Source organism: Gopherus flavomarginatus, chromosome 1, assembly GCF_025201925.1.
Source record: "Gopherus flavomarginatus isolate rGopFla2 chromosome 1, rGopFla2.mat.asm, whole genome shotgun sequence".
NCBI lineage: Eukaryota > Metazoa > Chordata > Testudines > Testudinidae > Gopherus > Gopherus flavomarginatus.
Genome location: NC_066617.1, coordinates 238,132,992 through 238,155,182, shown reverse-complemented (window position 1 = coordinate 238,155,182; position 22,191 = coordinate 238,132,992). Strand labels below are relative to the sequence as shown.

The 22,191-nt window shown below is 39.7% G+C and overlaps 1 protein-coding gene across 2 annotated transcripts in view; it reads right to left on the bottom strand.

Moving 5' to 3' along the window:
- Positions 1-293: 293 nt before the first annotated feature.
- PNPLA4 (patatin like phospholipase domain containing 4) overlaps positions 294-22,191 on the bottom strand; it is a 47,947-nt gene continuing 26,049 nt past the window's right edge. For both annotated transcript variants that reach the window (XM_050964394.1, XM_050964401.1), the window contains 3 exons: positions 14,554-14,619; positions 7,476-7,628; positions 294-1,175 (listed from right to left, as the gene is read on the bottom strand). In XM_050964394.1, coding sequence (XP_050820351.1) covers positions 1,044-1,175; positions 7,476-7,628; positions 14,554-14,619 — 351 coding nt within the window. In that variant the 3' untranslated portion in view covers positions 294-1,043. The remainder of the gene's footprint in view (positions 1,176-7,475; positions 7,629-14,553; positions 14,620-22,191) is intronic.

Here is a 22,191-nt window from a genome sequence, read left to right as displayed (position 1 = left end):
ATCTCAGCAGAACATTTCAGATTAGGTCTTAAAAACGTTGCCTCTTAACTTCCATAAAATATTCACTAAAAAGTTATTAGGGACCTCTTATGCCCTTGGGACTTCATCCTGCTCCCATTTAAGTAAATGAAAAACTTCTATTAGCTTCAATGGTGCAGGTTACACCCTTAGCGAGGGGAGAAAACATGCATTTATGCAAACTTTTAAAAAATATCGATCATTTGTCCAAAATGGATCAATGAAGTATAACACCATAGCACTGACATTTACAACAAAATAAATATCTGACAAAGTTCCAAACATAAATTAGTTTATTAAAATTTAGTAGACAAAGAACCACTGCATAAATAAATAATTATATCTGGTGCAATCTTCTTTCCAACATATTTTACAGAAAAAAATATTCTTAAATTTTGAAAAGGATTCAATTTCAGGGTATTTCAGGATTTTAAAAGTCCTGGGACTGATTTAAAGGATTAAAAGTTCTAATGGTGAAAAAGCACATGTATTATAATTAAAGAAATGCAATTAAATTGTTTTGTTTCTCACAATCTCTTTGTAATTAGAGTTCATGCTTGAAGCATTACAACCAGTCAATTACTGTGCACAAAAATAAGATTAACAGAGAAAGTACACAACTATTCAAAGCTTAAGAATTAGATACAGTGCAAATTTTCAGGACACAACTTGAATGAGTATCTCAGATGTGACTGATGTCAGCAATCACATTTTCAGTATTTCATGAAATAATACACTAGTCTATACCGTACATCCTAAATGAAAAGCTTCTCTTAATTTTAATAGATTTTACTATTACATCTATTTGAAACAGCAGATCCTTTTACCAAGTAAGTACAGTTTTCCATTTTGACATGCTGACAAATTTCAGCCAAAGTGCCTGTATATTTTCCTGACAGATGCAATACCTCTGGCATTTGTATTTTAACAAACAAAAATCATGGCAGCAATATCTTGGGTTCTGTGTGACACACGTACTTTGTTTTGACAGCTATCAGACTTTGTTAATTTTCCATGCCCATAATCTATTCAAACCAGTTTTCCTTTAGTAGAAAATGTACAGCATCATCAAATCCATTTTGGTACAGTGATTCCATCTTCTTCTGGCTTGGTGGGAATAAAGCTTGATTAAGTCTTATCAGATTGGCCACAGACAACTGCAACAGAGAAGTATTTTAAGTTAGGCAACTGTCAGGACCAACTATTGTATTGGATTTTCTTGTTCTCTTTGTCTCTTCATCTCTCTTACCCCCTTTAGGATAGATAGATAGATGTTTCCAAAATCTAAGGAGTATTCAAGACACCAGTTGATCATCCTGATAGTGTAATGACTGTCTGGCTATAGATTTGCTCTCCCTCCTTACATTTTAGATTCTTTCATTAAGACTATTTTATTTGTAGGTAATTTAATCCAATAATAAATAAAATTACAATGAATAAGATATTAGACATTTATTAGTTTAAATGATTAACTCATTTAATATATTTTATTTCTTACACACTTCACAAATGGTGCAATATAATTATAGAATAATAATTACCTTTTATTTGAAATAAATAATCAAATTTTGCAACTATGGAATCACCAAGTGTCTGGAGCCTTGTCTGAGTTGAACAGGGCAGTTCAAAATTCTCAGAACTATTGTTTCAGATTGACTGCAGATTCGGACACCCATCACTACATCTGTTTATTTGGTTAACACTTTCAAGGTTGTCTCTGTAACTGAGGACTGTTTTAAGTGACACCTGAGATTCTGGAGCACAACTGCGGGGCAGGATGTAACTTCTGTGTCAAATTCCACAGATGCTGAAAACAGAGGGCCCTCCAAATAAACTCTTCATGTATGGAGGCACCAAACTTTACTTATACAACCAAGACTCAGCTAGATGACTCAGTTGGCCGATATCAACTTATTTTCTATATGGATACATGGTGCAAATAGTAGCCAAGGAATGTGTGGCAGATAGCATATACATGTTAATTCCACCTATAAAATAATCTTTCCAAACCATTCCTACTGCTGAAATCTTGTCCATATTCTAATCATCTTACCTTGAATAATGCAACCTTTTCCTGTCTGTTCTCAGCACTCCCTCCCTCCATTAGTTCAAAATGCCACTGCCAAAGTAATCTCTCTCATCACTTCATCCATGTCCCTGAATCTTTCCACTGGTTTATTGTATCTCAGGGTGATTTCACTCTTGTACAGAAGACTAGCACACCACTGAACTCCCAGTTAAGACCTATTTTAAGTGCTTAATTAGGACTTTGGTGGTGCAAAGTCCTTGTGCTGGTTATCTGCATAGGAAAAAAATTGTCATACTGCATATGACTCAAGTTTCTCATTCTCTTCACAAGTAAAAAGGCAGAAAATACTGCAAGTGAACTGTTGACTAAATGCCTGGCTTGGATTTGTGGAACACTGAGCCACATTGCTCTGGGAGAGAGGACTATAGGAACAAGACAGCCTCCATCTCACAAGCAGGGAGCTAATCTTCCCAATTGGAAACTAACTGGACCAGCTAGGAGGGCAACATAGGAGGAGGAGGAGGCAAAAGCGGTAGAAACTCAAATCCAGTGCATCATAAATAAACAGAACTGATGTGACATAGAATATGAAGACAACATTTTTCAGCTGTTCTGTAGTAGGAGTCTGGACAACAAGCAAGAGCAATTGGAAGTTTACATTGATGAGAATAAATTTGATATAATTGGCACTACTGAAACTGTGGGATGATTTGCATGACTGGAATGTTAAAATCCCTGGTTTAGGAAGCACAGAATGGGTGAAAGAATTCGGGTGTGATATTAAAGATACCATTACTTGTTTTAGAGTTATTTGTAACTCAGAAGCATAGGTTCTCGAATACATATGAATCAATGTGCTAACTAATAAAGCCCAGGAGAGTGTATTCATGGGAGTCTGTTACAGACCATTGAATCAAACCAGAGAGCAGGATTAGTTACTTCCTTAAGCACCTGTCTTTAATATGAGAAAGGAAAAATTGTGTTGTGAGGGGGGACTTTAATATCAGCAACGTACACTGGAAGAATCAAGCAACCAATAGAAAAAAATTATCACAGTGTCTAAAAATTATAGACAATTTCCTAAAACAAAAGTATTGCATCCAAAAGGAGTTAACTCTAGTTTGGACCCCATTATGATGGAAAAACAATCACTGGACTAGAAGTTGGTACTTGCCTAGGGATCAATGATCGTGACATGACTACATTCAATAAAAGGCAAACAGAGGACAATCTCCGACACATCTGGTGCTTCAAAAGGGTTAATTTCCCGAAGATGAGGAATATTATAAATAAAATGGATTGGGAGAAAAAATTTAGACAGAAAAATCTGAATGAAAATTGTGAGTCCTCAAAGAAGATCTTATTAGATGTCAAAAAAGTCATAATTTCATAAACAAGAAAGAATACAAATTTGTCTGAAAGCCCATCCTGGTTCATTAGCAAAGTGAAGGGAGCAATAAGAAATAAAAAACCCAAATATAAAACAAATGGAAAAAAGGGAAATAAACAGTAATAGATAATTGATAAGGGAAGCTAAAGACCTCAAGGGGAAAAAAAGGATGGCAAGGCTAAGGACAATAAGGAGCGTAAGTACATGTGACCCTATCAGCATCCACTCAAGGTGCCCCAATTCATTAATAATAAAGTATCTGATAGGTGTCATGTCATTGGAAAACTAACACCACACTGATAATTAATATTTTTGAGTGGTGTATTTACGGTAAATGCCCAAGGGGCTATACAAATATGAAGGAAATGTAGAAAAGGTGTTTACCAGACAAGTAAACAAGTTTTTCCCAGACAAAGGACAACCTGATGCCTCCAGAGGTCAGAGTCAATAAGCAATCACATATCATTTGCATTTTAGCAAACGTCAGTGGAGGAAGAAACCATGGAAAGTTCTTCATTAGCAGAAACCATGTCTCCTTCCTCACAGCCTAAATGAGTTTTACTTTGGGTGTGGGGAGGTAACCTTCAGAAGGGTCAATTTCTAAAGTTCAGTAGATTATAAAAGAGAGACGCAAAGACCTCCTAAGATGACAAAGGAAACAAGTACTATAAACTTGGACATCTTGACCAGAGGGGTAGTCAGCCATCTTGCTGGAAGGTTGATAAGGAAACTACCTTGAACAAAGGCTGTAGGTTACACACTAGAAAGCATTTTTCACTTTTATTTGGCTGGAACCATTTCTAACACTATCTTTTGTACTTGAATTCACTTAAAATTCTATATACTTTTGTTAATAAACTTGTTTTACTTTCAAGCTATACCAACCCGGTGCTTGTTTGAAACAAAATGATTACTAGCCCCTGTTAAAGTCATAAAGCTGTGCATTTTGTCCCTTTAGAGGAACAGACAAACCTTATTATTCCACTGAATGGTCCAGGGAAGAACTAGACATTGCAGAGCACATATTTTTGGGGAGAGGAGTATTTGGGTCATCTTGCAAGATACAGCCAGAGCTGGCATATACTGGACTGTGGCTAGGGTTTAACAAGCAGGCTGCTGGAATCAGAGTTGCTGGTTCAGAGATGCTTATCACAGACACTCAGTGCAGGGTTTGTATGCAGGCTGTCTGTATCCAGCCTGAGTAACAGCAGCAGAGCATTTCAGGCACAAGCATTACAGGCCATGGATGACAAATCCTTCACTGGTTTGGCTTGCAGTATTATTAGGAACAAAAGAAATCTCTCAAATGGTATACTACCCCATAATCCCTTATTAACAGATGGAGATGGTAAAATCGTTAATAATGATGCAGAAAAGTTCCATAAATATTTCTGCTCTATATTTTGGAAAAAAAAAAGGAGATGAAGTATTCATTTCAGATGCGGATGATGTACTTTCCAGCCCATTACTAACAAAGGAAGTTAGTTCATCATCATCTACAAGGAAACAATATTTTTCAGTCAGCAGACCTAGATAACTTCCACCCATGTGTCCTGAAGAGTTGACTAAGGAGATCTCTGGCCCGCTGATGTCAATTTTTTATAAGTCTTGGAACAGCAGGAAAATTCCACAAAACTGGAAGAGTGCTAATGTTGTGCCAATACTCAAAAAGGGTAAGTGGATAGGTAACTATAGTTAGTTAACCTGACATAAATCTCAGCCAAAATAATGGAAAATCAGATATGATATTCAATTGATAGAGCATTAAAGGAAAGGAATATAAAAAATGCCAGTCTACATGGTTTTACAGAAAGCATGTATTATCAAAAAAACTTGATTTCATTCTTCGAGGAGCTTACAAGTTTGGTTGATAAAGTTAATTGCATAGACCAGGGACTGGCAACCTTTGGCACGCGGCCTGCTAGGGTAAGCCCCCTGGCGGGCCGGGCCGGTTGTTTACCTGCCCTGTCTGCAGGTTCGGCCGCTCGCGGCTCTCACTGGCCGAGGTTTGCTGTCCCAGACCAACGTGGGCTACGGGAAGCAGCACAGGCCAAGGGATTTGCTGGCTGCGTTTTCCCCCATTGGCCTGGAGCGGCGAATTGCGGCCAGTGGGAGCTGCGATCGTCCGAACCTGCAGACACGGCCGGTAAACAAATAGGCCCGGCCTGCCAGGGGGCTTACTTTGGCAAATTGCATGCCAAAGGTTGCCGATCCCTGGTATAGATCCAATATATTTCAACTTGTAATGTGTTCGACTTAATACCGCCCCACGTTCTGATTAAAAATTAGCACCACAAACTATCATTAAACAACACATATCTCATAAAATAGTTGTCAATGGGGAATTCATGTTGAATGGGATATTTCTAGTGAAGTTCTGCAGGGATAAGTACTAGTCCAGACACTATTCAACATTTCATTGATGAGCTGGAGGTAAATATAAAATCACTGCTGATAAAATTTGCATATAACACTAAAACTGTCAGGGTGGTAAGTAATGAGGAAAACAGCAATTATATAGAACAATCTGGATCTTTTGATAAGTGGGTCCATTCAAACCAAATGTATTTTAATACAGCCAAATGCAAGGTGACACATCTATGAACAAAGAACCAGGAACAAGGCTATACCTACAGAATTTGGAACTGTCTCCTGGAAATCCATGAGTACAAAAAGGATATAGGTGTCAAAGAGAACAAATAACTCTACATGAGCTCCCAGTGCCATCTGTGGCAAAAAGGGTTTATGTGATCCTTGGGTATATAAACAGGTTTTACCTCTGTATACAGCACTGATGCAAGAGATACTGGAATACTGCATACAATTCTTGTGTCCATATTTTGAAAAGGATGTTGAAATATTGGAGAGCGTGCAGAAAACAGCCACAAAATTTATGAGTGTGAGAAAATGCCTTACAGTGAGAGACTAAACAAGCTTAATCTGGTTAATTCATCAAAAATAAGATTGAGAAGTGACATCATTACAGTGCATAAGTGTAGAGAGAAAATACTGGGTACTAAAGGGCTCTGCAGTCTAGTGGAGTAAGGCACAACAAGAACCTATAGTTGGAATCTGAAGTCAGACAAATTTAAATTAGAAATTAGGCACACATTTTTAACAGTGATGGTGATTAACCATTGCAACTAAATACCAAGGGAAATGGTAGATTTTCCATCTCTTGAGGTCTTCAGATCAGGCCTGGATGCCCTTCTGGAAGATATGCTTTAGTCAAAGACAATTTATGCTTTAGTCGTTCCAAATTACTGGGTTCTATACAAGGATAACTGGGTGAAATTTAATGACCTGTGATACACAGGAGGTCAGACCAAATGATCTAGTAATCTCTTCTGGCCTTAAACTCTATGAAACTATGAAGAAGGCCCTTATGCCTTGTGTACACAAGGAAATTAATCAGCATATAATGTTGCCCTGTTCAGGTTTTCCCTTTTCATCCTTTTTTGAGGTGGCTGTCCTGGAAAATCTTTAAGTGTGCTCAGTACACACTGCCAGCTGTCCAGTTTTGTGGGATCAGGATCATCCTGGATGTCTTGGATTTTTGTACCTTAGAGGTGACAATCCTACTGGCACAGTTACTGCAGAATAGCTCCCTGTGTGGACACTATTCTGGAATAAGAATCTCTTTATTCTGGAATAATTACTCCACTTTGGAAGTTATAGGTCATGTTATCTAATCTTTCCCCAGGCCTTTGCTGGAGGAATTGTATTAGTATAGAATAACTTCATCTTCTATTTCTCCTTTTTTTCTCTTTTTTTTAACACTGCTCTATAGTATGGAGTTTGCAGCCTTTTCTTAAAAACTGTACATGTGTCCATTGAGAATATTTTATAAACTGAAAATCCAACACTTTTTTTTTTTTTAAACACACCTGAAAAAGATTAGGTTCTCAATTCCCATAAAAAGCCAATGGGAGTTGGGTACCAAAGTATCTTAGCTGCTCTTGAAAATCACATAAAACAGCTAGCAAAAATAAAAATAATTATGCTATCACCAAAATTAGTTAAAAACAAGCCACTCACCATTAAGTCTTGCTTTGCAACTTTAATATAGAGATCTACATGTCCTTTGTCTTGTGGACAGATATCTAATCGACCACTGAAAGGAGAAACAGTGACTGTTCGTCCCACAGGCAGAATAGGGAGGCCGTTGGTAAGGCCACCATCAATCCATTTCTACTGGGGGAAAAAAAAGTCAGAGTTTGTTATGTGCTGACTAGAGCTGGGTCAAATTTTTCATAGTGAATATTTTATTAATTGAAAATGAAGTTTCTGTCAACCTGAAACTATTCATGAATTTGACATGAATTCACTGAAGAGTTTTCTCCCTAAATATATTTTTCTAGACAGAGGAGGAGACGGCCTTTCCCTTATAACTGCCAGCCCATTGGGAAATGGAAAACGCAAGTTTAAATTTCCCCTTGATCTGATGTAGAGAAGGGATTTGAACTTGTTCTCCCTCATTACAGGAATGATCCCTAACCACTGGACTATGGGATACACTGGGGCAGATAACAAATAGTCTTTCCTATTATGTATAAACAATGAAGTAGTCACTGAAGTGGGGACCTGAATTTGGGCATCCCACATCGTAGATCAGTGTCCGAACCAAGCTACAGCGATATTCTTACTCACTTTCTCTGGTCCAATGAATAGTGACTGGTCAAAAGGAGAGACAGAATATCTCTGTAGTCTGGTGGTTAGGGAATTCATCTATGATGTGGGAGACTCAAAACAGATTATTTTTTACTTACCAATTTTTTTGGCAAGTTTTCAATTCAGTTCGACCCGAATCAAATATTTTTTTTCAATTTTTCAAAATGGCTAACAAACAGAAAAATCAAGCACTTGCCCAGCTCTAGTGCTGAATCTTTGTCACAGATCCCCTTAGATCACATAAACAAAAAAAAGTTAAAAAACATGTTGAATATATACTATCGTTCTTAAAACACTATAAAAGAAACATCATGTTTTCCTTAATACCAAATAAACCAAAATTCTAAAGTCTGGACAACACAAAGAATTCATTGTTCACTGGGTGACATTATATACATGTATTACTTTATTAGTGAATGTTTCATATATACTTGGTGCTCTGGTCTTGTCTTAAATCTTGACTCGGTGCTAATTTTGGTTTGTTTGTTTTTTAGTTAACAGATTAATAAGAACATACTAATATCAGTAAAATAAAAACCTCAAAAGCACGATTCCTCAGAGATTATACAGGATTTAGAATACTAATAATTTACAATTTTGCATGTTGATGTAACGTGTGTGTGTATATACATATAAACAATAGAAATGTTTTATGTAAATGTGCATGCATATATCTATATAACAACTCTAAGATCTAACAGGGTATTTGTCATAGGTTCCACCTCCACTCTGAACCTTAGAGTATAGATGTGAGGACCTGCATGTGAACCCTAAGCTTAATTATCAGTTTGCTGCCACCATTCAAACATTTGAGTAATTTGGAAAACTCTGTCTTCCCCCCCCAAAACCTTCCCCTCCCTGGGTAGCCTTGAGAGACTCCTCCACCAATTCCCTGGTGAACACTGATCCAAACCCCTTGGATCTTAAAAAAAGGAAGAATTACTCATTCCCCCTCCCTTTTTCCCCTCACCAATCCCTGGTGAGTCCAGATCCAATCCCCTTGGATCTAAAAACAAGAAGAAATCAATCAGGTTCTTAAAAAGAAGGTTTTTAATTAAAGAAAAGAAAGGTAAAAGAAAAAAAACCTTTAGGAAATAGCATACAAGCTGATCTCACAGACAACAGATTCAAAACACAGGATGTTCCCCATGGCAAAAACCTTAGTACACACAAGAATACCCAATTTGATTATCTCCCTAATGCCAGGACAAGTTACAAAAAGAAAATAAACATAAAAATATTTATTTCCTTCCTTAATACTCACTACTCTGATAAGAGGCTGATTCCTTGATCTTTTCCACTCCGGCCAAAACTGAAACTGACTCTAAACAAAGGAAACTTCCCTCCTTGCTTTTGAAACATCTTGTTCCCCCATTGGTTCCTCTGGTCAGGTGTCAGCTAGGCTAGGTGAACTTTTTAACCCTTTACAGGTAAAAGAGGCATCAACCCTTAACTATCTGTTTATGACAGTATTATAGAACAATTATTCTAAACAAAACAAAAATGTGTAGTCCATTGAAAATATGGATGCAAATGAACTTTTTGCAGAAAGTTAAGATACAACTGAAATTCCAATTTCCATTGTTCATGGTGAAATTTCTATCTAATCATACATGAGTGCTTTTATATAACACTTCTTTTTATTTAAACTATTTATTTTTAAAAGACCAGTTTGTTCAGCTACAATCCAAGTAACTACAACAGAAGGTACTGCTTGCACGTTTTACTTATGAGGGCTGTGAAGAGCACACTGCACAAAAAATGCAGAAGTGGTCAGTCAAACTCTAGTTATAGATAAAAAGCCAACTTAAGAGAACTTGTCTACTCCATTCATGAGACTTCTCGTTACTTCCAGAGGATCAGTTCATTGGTACCTATCACAGAAAGTATGTAGATAAAACACCACTAAAGTGTGTAATGAAGCTATTACTGTCATAGTGCTCGAATAAACACATTATAACTCACAATCAAATACTTCTAGAGAAACTGCACAATGCAGAACGTTGCAGAAATTAATATTGTGTGTAGAATTTCCTTTCTGCCACAGAAATGAGCTACAGTGTTGCTAGCCACCAGTAGGGGCTGCTGGACCTGGCAGAGCCCAGCTTACACATAGAAGGCACTGCCAAGAGGAGGAGGAGGAGGAGAAGGGAGCTAGAGAGTTCATGGCAGCTGCAGTTCCCAGCATGCCCTGAGGGAAGGAAAGGGCGGCACACAGGAAACTCCGTGGAAGTCTGGGACCAAGCATCAGGCTGTATCTCCCTCTGGATCCCTAGGGAGCAAGGGCAGAAGGGGCTGCAGGTATCTGGTCGGGGGGGGGCACAGCTGGGGTCTGGGGGAGGAAGGGGGTTTGGGTGTACTGGCTAGGAGGCACCCTACAGCTGGGCTTTGGGGGGGAGGGTTGTGGGTGCCTGGCCCCCCAGCTTGGCTCTGGGGGGAACAGAGAAACAGGAACTAGGTTGTCATAGGGTTTTTTTTAACTCTCTATTCCTGAGGGAATTTTTTTGTGTGTGTATTGTTACAGACATACTTGCTGACAGGTATTTTGAAATAAATTGCCAAAATAACTGAAACTGGCATGATTACGTAGCATTATTTTGACAAAAAACATTAAGAATTTTGCAGAATTTCAAAATACTGTGCACAAAATTTTTATTTTTTTTTGCTGCAGAATGCTCCCAGAAGAAAAGCTAACCAGTATCCAGTTTGTACACAATGATACAAATTCGGACATAGTTTCAGGTTTCTCAAACAAATAACTGAACACTAATTACATTGTATACATCAAAAGTCCTGTCTGAACTATTAAGTTAGTAACTGAAATAATCAGTTTAGAGATAAACCCCTAGATCAAAACACACTATATTAGCCAATTGACATATTATAACAATCTTTAAAAAAACAGGTGTAGTACTCCATTTATTCTTTGCTTGTCCAATGCTAGGGCAATTTTGATAACACAGCTCAAGGGACAAAAGCACACACATTCTGGCTATGAAAATCAATGACAGAATGCTGACAGGAGATGAGTATCAGGTCTTCAAAAAAGATTAAAAAACTATGCCACATGATGGCAATGGTAACAGTAACATATTATGTTTCCCAATTTAATTATAGCAATTTGTTTCATTATATTAACAGTGTTCTGAGTTACCATGAAGTTAATAGTTGCTATTCCGTGCACTTGCTGTGGAAACAAGGACATTTTATAATTTTCTGCCATTAACTAGCATTATCTTGACCGGTTAAGCTTTTTGGGGAAACAAAACCTATCAATCAATTTCAATAAATTATTCATGTCTAAACTATTATTATATTTATATATGAACTTGGGTCAGAAGATTATCTTCCCTGTTTTGGCAGCTAGAGTATGCCTCACCAAATCTACACCAAAATTCACGCATTTGCTAACCTAGACTGAATTTGGCATATGCTTAAAGGGACATCTGAGTAAGGCTTTGACCTCCCAAAAAACAACAAATTTTGTACTTGGCTGAAACAATTTTCAAAACTTTATAACTTTGTTATTTTACTAATTGTAAATTGTATTTCTATAAACAACACAAGCGATATTAAGTCCTCATTGGAGGAATGAGCTGATGGCATGTGTGCAATTAATAAGTGCCCACTATCAAGTGCAAAACAGTGCACATTTCTTTAAACTTAATGGCAGATGACGAAGATACCTCTGGGGTTCAGTCACAGGAAGTGTGGTTGTGACAGGTTTCCAAAAGAGCCTATTACCTCTACTCTGCCTGGGTATGGTTTATGGCCTTTGTCACATGAAGTGAAACTAGTCCTTCAATTAGGAGGGCAGTGCAAGACCCTAGCAATAATCAATGAGGTGACCAACACATAACAAGCATTACCTCTATCTATAACATCTTCTGGTTCAGCAGCTCTTCTGGGGCTCTCCATATTCCATCACTTGGCTGCAAAGCTACCTCCGTGGTGGACTGGTCTCAGCTGTAGGCCAACCTATTTTTCAGCCCTACAAGGGCCTTTAGCCCTTGGCCCAGCTCACTATCTGTGACCAGCCACGTGATTCTGTAATCTGGTTTCCCTCTGTAGCCAACTCCAAATCTGACAATTCCAGAAGACTGCTCCCTCTCTCACACACCTACATACTGTGACTTTATGACAGTCTTCTTTTTGCCTGGTCCACCAGAACAACTGGGTCATCACCAATAATGTATTGCTTACAGTACTGTATTTTTAATAAAAAAATCTCACATCCTACTTTCCTTAAATTCCCATTTTTCTAACAGTTTAACATCCTCCAACTTTGTAATTTCAAAACTCAAACTTTCAACTTTTTTTTTCTAAGTCTGTTTATATTGCAAAATGCCCCTCCTCAAAACTTCAACATTTGTGAGACTATACTTCTAAAAGGGACTGAATTACAAATTATTTGTTCCACAGGCTTAAGCACTGCACTCGCTGTTCCAGGTAATTTCCATGCTATTACACAGTATCTTTAGAGCTATGAACACTGTTTGAAAATGCAAAAACTTCTGAATTATTATAAGTGGCTCAAAGTGCAAAGATAGGGGAAATTCTGAAATAGTGTGCAATAAAAACGAACTCAGAAACTCAAACTGAGGATGTAAAGCATGAGGGCTGGGCTTAATGGAATCTACATATACCAGTAAATGAAATTCTCTAAATATACTGCATCTGCAGAGCCATCTTTTAAGAGTTACATGCTTTGCTTCATGAGCCACAGAACCATCACCAAGCAGTAAAATTTTTGCATGTCTCATCCACTCTTTAAGCATTCTGGAACAGACAGTGAAAGACCCCCCACTCTCTAATTGCCTATAAATTCTCCTCCACATCAAATGCAATAATCTTCTGTTGTTCTCCACTTTAGAGGATCAGCAACAAGTTTCAGGAAGAAGACTGAGTACTCCTAAACAAATGAAGTACTATTTCCCCTAAATTGTCCACATATTTAGCTTCTGAATTGAGAGAACAGAGCTACATAAAAGTCTGAATTGCCCACGAAGCAATAGCTGTGTACATTTCAGTGACTGGCACTATAGGCACTATATTCCTTTACTGGAATGGAATCTAAGTCCTCTTGGACAATGTTACCTGAGCCACAGCAGGTAAATTCTGAACTGAAATGGCCTATCCTTTCAATTTCTTGTGAAACACCAAAAAAACTAAGGTACATCCACACCGCAAACTTTTTAGTGTAGAAAATAAACAAAGCTAGCCACCAAGCAGGGGTACAAATAGCAGTGTAGACGGTAAGGGACTGATTAGGCAAGAAAAGACACACCTGAAGCCTGTGCATATGTACCCAGGTATATAACCTACATGGTTCTATAGTTGCCCAAGCAGTGCCTCCCCATCTACATTGCTCTTTTTAGCAATTTGGCAACCTGCTGTCTCCCCACTGCTGGTGCCTTCTTTGGCAGCAGAGAAAGACTCCAGCAGTGGGGAAAGGCTCTGCCAGCTCCCCGTTGCTGGAGTCTTTCCCCACTGCCTTCCTCTTCGCAGAGCCTTTCACTGATATGTGTAGCTACACACTACAATGTGGACACAGCCTGTTTTTCATTGTGGTATGTAGCTACACATACCCTACATGCTGCCACAACTGATGTGCAGTATAGAGATAGCCTTAGATTTACAAAGAGATTTTGTCCCATTCAAGTAATACAGTGCTTTTGACATCCAGCGTTTGTACTCTGAATTGTGAAAACAAGATCAACATCCAAATGACTCCATCTGGCAAAGAGTGAGGTTGCTACTGAATTTCTGGGGGATCTTTCATCATGGTCTGTCTCCTCTGACTCAGGTTATTGGCTAGGGTGGTGTTCTTATGTGCCAGATATGTCATCAGTGGAGTTGAATTGTACAAGGCACTACTACATACTTCATTCCAACAACTAGGAAATGAACTCAAGCTTTCTCTTAGCAGCCAAATACTACATTGCCAAAGATGAATGCATTTCAGTGATGCGCAAAATGATTTATTTCAACTTATTCTGGAAAAGATCTGATAGGAGGAAAAACACTAAATGTAACATTAACATTTTGGTACATCCCAGCTGAGTCCAACTATAATTTTTAGAAGGAAAAAATTACCTAGAGATTTTTGTGCTACAAACATTACTGTAATCATTAGCAGCCCATCAGACTAGATAAATAACTGGATATTATATGAACATTTTAAGAATGTTGCTTTCAGGTCACTACCATTTCCAAATGTGTAGTGTCTCTGGTGTTTGCTATGTTTGTATAAGAATGGATTGCAATGACTTCCTTTCATCTTTTCATGTACAGTTTTAAATAAATAATGATCAGTGTGTAACAAAACAATGGACTTGTGATTCTCCCTTCCTCCCAGCCCCCAAATTCATCTGAGATTTTGATGTCACAAATGAACAGTGCTTTTGTAATTAAATACACAAGTCTTCAAACATCACAATATTACCTCTCCTTTATATTCCACTGCTTTAATTCCTGCATACACTGGCACAAAACTGCTGGCTAGGAGGACCTAGAGAGGAGAAAAGATAAAGAAGGTGTCAGTAAAATGAATGTGAAAATATTAATATTTCCTTTTGTGTGTCACTTAATCTTTACCAGTTAATACAGTAATCATTATTCAACATGTTAGTTCCATCTACTTCAAAATAACCATTTAAAAACATATTCATCTCAATATCTGCTACGTACTGCATGTCAAAATGTGATTAAGAATTCAGGACTGTTATTTTAGTTAAGTTACTAATGGCAATCTCAGAGAGTGCACATGGTACAAATCAATTATTCTGTCATTGATTTAATGATGTTTGGTTTAGAAGAATCAGAACTAATTTTAGATTTACTTTATTCTTTCATGTTGCCACAAATTCCCAATTTCTTAATACAAATTTAAATCTAAGTATATGTAGATTGTAAAACTCCGTTATTCATGTTATATACTGAAAAATGAAGCTACAACTGGCGAAAGACAGGCATTTAGCAGATACTTTGGCACAGTGTTTTTCTTTCTAATACATCATTTTTCTTCTGAGTAGGACAGGAATTGCACTTTAATAATAGCCTAAAAATTCACATAAGTATACCATCCACCTAAATGAATACTTTTTCTTTTATTTTTGTGTGCTGGGCTATCGCAGAATGACAGTGATAAGTTACTATTTGGACTTACATTAGTTTAGACTTAATAACCAACTGGATTTTGGCTCTCGTAAAAGTGATACACAAAGATAACATTCATATGTGCACATACAACTCAATTTAAGAAAGCAGCCAAAAAATAATACCTTTGTATTCCACTAAGCAATTCTTTGTAATTATTGATGTTTTACCATTACGACCCTTTTCACTGCTAACAGTGGTTACAATCATCAGGGGCAACTGTTATGCACACATCAAGCCTATAACTAGTCAAAAATGACAAGAGGAGAGCAGTTCCCAAGGCAACAGTTTGTCGTTTTCTACCTTAGAGCAATACACTGCAATGCAGCACACACCTAGAGAACTGACTCTACACTTTTCACCATTGGGTACTGTAATAGAGAACATGCATTCACTACAGATTGCTGTTCACCTGTCCTCTCTCCAGAACAAAGGACATAACTATTCTACTCTATTCTACATAGGTTTTTATAGTGCACTCATCACCATAGTATCTGAGTTCTCTCCAGCAGTGCACTAAGCAATGTGACTACACAATTGTCATGTTCCGGTCTCTCATTCGCTCTTCAGGGGTAGAAACAAGTGCAGCGGAGTGTCTTGTTTTGGTAGGGCTGTTGTTTTTTTTTAAAAGATACTTGTTGCTGTGTGTTTATATTAGAGAATACAAAATAAGAGAAACGTGCCTTGCACTTGCAACAGAAAGTGGTGAAGTCTGTGATGTTCCTTAGTCTTCATTCCAATCCTAGAATGCAATTGTCACCCAAGAAAGCTCTAATTCCTGCACAGACGAGCTTCACTCTTACTGTCAAGAGTTACATTGTGTCATAGGAATGGAGCTATTGACCACAATCTTTTTGATATCCCAGGCCCAGACCATGGAGTGCTTTGAGGAGAAAGACTGAAACCCTGAACTTGACACAAAATTCTATGAGAATCCAGTGAAGAGAGTGGCTGATACATCTGATATGCTCACTGTAGGCTGAGAAGATGCCCTGTACCATTTTGTACTAGCTGGGGTTTCCTAAGTGCTGAAGGCTTCACACCCAACTATACTGCATTGCTGTAGTCTAGCTGAGAGATGAGGAAGGCATCAATAACTGAGGCCAGCTGTTTCCCACCAGAATAATGGAGACTCCAAGCCAACCAGAAGTGACAGAAAGCATTACTTTGGCTGCTGCTATGTGAGAGCTCAGAGTCACTGAGGAGTCCAAGAGTATTCCTGGACTATAGACTGAATTGACCAACTGTAGATATGAACCTTCAGCCAAAGAAGACAGTAGACTGGCAGCAAACTCATCAAAATATTTTCCTTTGCCCATATGCACCATCTCTTTCATGCTCAGATTCAGTTTCAGACAGCTGAAGTTCTCTGCTTTCTTCTTCAACAAAAATAGCCCACCGATTTTGAATACTGACAGATTTAGCAAGATTTTGAAAACTGGAACTTAAATTCATACTTCGAGATCTAAACAAGTTGCTGGATTTTTAAGTGCTGAACACCCAGCAGCTCCAGTTGACTCTAATAGATGCTCAGGAAGACAGGGAAAGAAGGAATCTCCCAACACATGCCACTGGTTGGCCCATCCACTCCCTATAGATTTTGAATATTTTTTTTTCCAAATATTGCCTAAAATATTGCATCCAATATTTTAAGAGGTTTTGGGGAAGAACCCCTTCCCCAGCTACCCCAAGAATCCTCATTTCTATTTTTTTTCAGATCAGCACACATTCACAATCATGACCAAGTCTACATGATGGCATTTAGGGTACGTCTACACTACGGGATTATTCCGATTTTACATACACTGGTTTTATAAAACAGATTGTATAGAGTCAAGTGCACGCGGCCACACTAAGCACATTAATTCGGCGGTGTCAGTCCTTGGTCCGAGGCTAGCGTCGATTTCCGGAGCATTGTACTGTGGGTAGCTATTCCATAACTATTCCATAGTTCCCGCAGTCTCCCCCGCCCCTTAGAATTCTGGGTTGAGAGCCCAGTGGCTGATGGAGCAAAAATCATTGTCGCGGGTGTTTCTGGGTAAACGTCGTCAGTCATTCCTTCCTCCGGGAAAGCAACGGCAGACAATCATTTCGCGCCCTTTATCCCTGGATTGCCCTGGCAGACGCCATAGCACGGCAACCATGGAGCCCGTTCAGCTTTTTTTTTTTTTTTTTTTAGTCACCGTATGTGTACTGGATGCCGCGGACAGAGGCGATACTCCAGTGGTACACAGCAGCATTCATTTGCTTTTGAATGATAGCAGAGATGGTTACCAGTCGTTCTGTACCGTCTGCTGCCAGTGTAATTTGGCAATGAGATGACAGTTATCTGTCCTTCTGTGCTGTCTGCTGCTATCATGGGTGCCCCTGGCTGAGATTGGCCGGGGGCGCAAAAGCAAAACTGGAAATGATTCCCCGAGTCAATCCCTCCTTTATGGTTTCTAAAAATAGAGTCAGTCCTGCCTAGAATATGGGGCAAATGTACTAGAGAAGCAGTGTACCAGAGAGTACAGCTGCTCTGTGTCAGATCCCGCAGAAATGATGAGCTACATGCCATTCACAGGGGGTGCCCCTGCAACAACCCCACCCGTTGCTTCCCTCCTCCCCCAACCTTCCTGGGCTACTGTGGCAGTGTCCCCCCCATTTGTGTCATGAAGTAATCAAGAATGCAGGAATATGAAACACAGAGCTTTTAGTGACATAAAATGAGGGGGAGGCAGCCTCCCGGTGCTATGATAGTCCAGGCAGGACATTAAGCAGTGTGAGGGAGAGGAGCCCAGCATCCCACCGCTATGATAGTCCAGGCAGTACAGAATCTTTTCTTTTCACATGAAAGGGAGGGGGCTGATTGAAGCTCAGCCCCCAGTTGCTATGATGAAGACTGTTACCAGCCGTTCTGTACCATCTACTGGGAATGACGGGGAGTCATTCCTATTTTCACCCAGGCGCCCCTGGCCAGCCTCACCTGAAGCCAGCCAAGAGCACTCACGGGTTGATAAGAAGGATGGTTACCAGTCTTAATGCACCGTCTGCCACCGGGGAGGAGAGAGGAGCGGATACTTCTCGTCACTGCTGCAGCATCGCGTCTACCAGCAGCATTCAGTAGACATAGGGTGACACTGAAAGAAGTCAAGAAATGATTCCTTTCCCTTTTCTTTCACGTGGGGAGGGGGAGTAAATTGACGAGCTATTCCCTGAACCACGCCGGACAATGTGTTTGATCCTACAGGCATTGGGAGCTCAGCCAAGAATGCAAATACTTTTAGGAGACCGCTGGGGACTGTGGGATAGCTGGAGTCCTCAGTACCCCCTCTGTCTCTCCATGAGTGTCCACTTGAGTCTCTGGCTTCCCGTTACGCTTGTCACGCAGCACTGTGTAGCCTGTAGATTTTTTTTTCAAACACTTTCGCATTTCGTCTTCTGTAACGGAGCTTTGATCGAACAGATTTGTCTTCCCATACAGCAATCAGATTCAGTATCTCCCGTACGGTCCATGCTGGAGCTCTTTTTGGATTCGGGACTGCATTGCCACCCGTGCTGATCAGAGCTCCATGCTGGGCAAACAGGAAAAGAAAGTCAAAATTTCGAGGGGCTTTTCCTGTTTACCTGGCCACTGCATCTGAGCTGAGATTGCTGTCCAGAGCGGTCACAGTGGTGCACTGTGGGATACTGCCCGGAGGCCAATACCGTCGATTTGCGGCCACACTAACACTAATCTGATATGGTAATACTGATTTTAGCGCTACTCCTCTCGTCAGGGAGGAGTACAGAAACCGATTTAAAGAGCCCTTTATATCAATATAAAGGGCCTCGTAGTGTGGACGGGTACAGCGTTAAATTGGTTTAAACGCGTAGTGTAGACCAAGCCTTAGAAAAAAATGTTGGAAAGCACCAGAGATGTGGGGCCTCTGAGCTCGACATACACATGCACATTTTTTTTAGCGGTATATAGGCCTGTTTGAACACAAGAATTTCCTTTAGATATGTCCTTCTCTTCCTCTTATTCTGCCCTGTTACCATGAGATGATACAATGCTACTCTGACACCAACACCCATGAAGGCAGTGACCAAACATAGTGAACTCCCTTTACTATCCTTATCTACCTTCAACATTGGTAACCATATGTTCTCTTTTTTTTTAAGTGGGTTCCAGTGAATAAGAGAAAATCGTGAAACAAATATTTAAGAAGAAAGTAAAGGGACATACATACGTTTAAGGAATTCTTCTTAGCAAAATTTACAGAAACACAGGGCCAAATTCAATAGCAAAAGCCTATGTGAACACAGAGTTAAAGTTGCTTGGTGGCATGTTATCCCCTAGCATAATGCCGAGTTGAGCAAAACGCAGATTTCTGAAAACCAGGAAATGCAGTGAAAGTTTCCCAGGCAAACTTAACTCTGCCCTCTTTCAGCAGTGTCCTAATATATCCCATTAACACACAAAACTTTACTCTGCCAACTCCACAAGAGTTCTTCACCTCCTTTGAAGCCCTTCACTCATCCACATGATTCCATCTATCACTATTAAAGGACAAAAAGGAAAAATAAAAGGTTGCCCACACCACTTTCCCTCCATCCTCTTTGAGCATATTACCTCAATATGCATATAACACATCCTCATGCTATTGGCACTATTATATATATAGGCGGTTCCAGATTCTGGGATACCCTCGCATACTTAGCCAACACCCTAGAAAGAATCCATGTGTACAATTTACAATGCCTTTTACAATTCTTTTATATGTACTCACAAGATGCCACTTCAAATTCCATTTTCACTATTACAATCCTCTCATATTCCTTTCACTGCTGACAATATCTTTTGTAACAAAAGCCTTATGCCCTGCTAGTGACATAATCTACCTAATTCTGTATGGAAATGAGATTTACTGCACCCTAAAAGTATACACGCACCTCTTCTCTTTTCTCAGACACAAGAGGGTGCAAAACATAGACCTTCTCATATCACAAACACTATGTCACATCCCTCAAAGTAATCCACAGATCTCGCAAACACATCTCACTACTGCTTCTAGAGTTCACTACAGCTATGTTGGACAGACTACACACTTCACCCAGAGTGCATGCAGATAATAAATGCTTAGACTGCTCTTCTATCCCAGCTCACCACTGACAATATCCTTTGTAGTAAGACCCTTGTCCTACTAATTATATAACATAGGCAATTCTACACTGAAATGATGCATACTGGATCCTGAAGGTACACATGCAGATCTTTCCTTTGCTCACATCAGAGGGTGCATGTGTAGATTTCATATCAAAATCACAGATGTCTCAAAGTAATCCACAAATTCTCATGTCCCAGAAACACACCTTTACCAAGCAGGCACAACTACTGCCTCTACCATTTAGTGCAGGTAAAACTAACACATTTATTGCACCTGAAGTATATGCAAATATTTCCCGTTGGCTACTGCCAGCTCCAGGGGACCAAAAGGAAGACGGTGTAGATAACTTTTTGTGTGTGTGCTTTAATAATGCTAGAAAAAATCATGTAGGTGAAAGTAAATGGGTTGAAGAAGGAGTGACAAACATGTAGATTTCATCTACTGCAATGCTAGCAAAGCAAAGGTATGCGTATTAGTTTTTGCTACTGAATTTCCTAGTTTTCTGAACAGGAAAAGATATGTTGTTGGTAGTAGCTAGCAGCCATTTAGGCAACTGTAAATATCACGCCCCACAATTTGCATACTGAGCTAGTCAGTTCCCCTATCCTTCCCCAGCCCAACCCTACTTCAACATCCCTTCCCCTAATCTTGCCCCTGATCTATTCACATTTCCTCTTCCAAACAAGCCTCCTTCCCACTATATCCAGGCCACCCACTGCAAGCTGGGTACACATCTCCCTTAAGTCTTTACTCCCTAGTATGCATTCACTACTGTTCCCGTCACCACACCTCCAATAACCTGACTTAAATATCGAGCTGTGGACTTTTGCCATTGTACGTGTGCCCAGGAGCGTACTGAAACTGAGCTAGCCTGCTCACCCCGGAGGCTGGGTTAACGATATGTGTTGACCTGTGATCCACCCTCTATTTGTATACTTTGTGGTCTGAATGTACCAATTATGAGGTGACCAGTTTACACAGTCCTCCACCATCATTCCCAAAATTCACTGTCCCTATATCTTCTGACCCTTCAGCCTCCTCACTTCCTTCCCTTCCCAGTGTTTCCTCTACAGACTGGACACTACCAGTTGTTTATATATCCTTTTTCAGTGTTCAACCCTTCTTTTTCCACAAGGACTGCTCAACTTCCAGCTCAGCCTTGCCCCACCAGTTGAAAATGGGTAGTGCCCTAGCATGCTGACAGTCAACATCTGTTGTGAGTATATCCAGGAGCACAACTTTCACAGGAGCTCTTGGAATATACATTTTTATAAGAAAATCTCACAAGCTGGTGGAGCAGGGCAACCATCTGACTGCAGTGCAGTGCAGGGAATGGATCAAGCATCTGAAGATCCTGTACTGCAAGGCCAAGGATTCAAACAGCAGGTCTGATGACAAGCCCAAAAGATCTCCCTGCTATGAAGAGTTTGATAGGATGCTTACCACACCCCCCAGGTCAAAGCCCTCCATCTCACACAACATATTCCTGCCTCCAGAGGGTCTCACTGTGAAGCTGGAGGACAGAGAGGTGGGTGCAGTGGCAGCTGGGACCACAGGGTACTCACAGTTCCAGGAGCATGCTGTGAAGTTTCAAGCACTGACTCAGCCTACCCACCAGGATAGGTTAAGGAAACGTTTTGGGCCAATTTTCTGAGGTCCTACTGTATTTAGGGATGAACCCAGGGACCAGCCTGGAGAGAAAGCAGAGCAGGGCCAGGGAACCAATACGCAGCACAGTAAGAGTCAACCCTGTTTTTTTTTTTTTATTATTATTGCCACATGGTTAAATCTTTGGT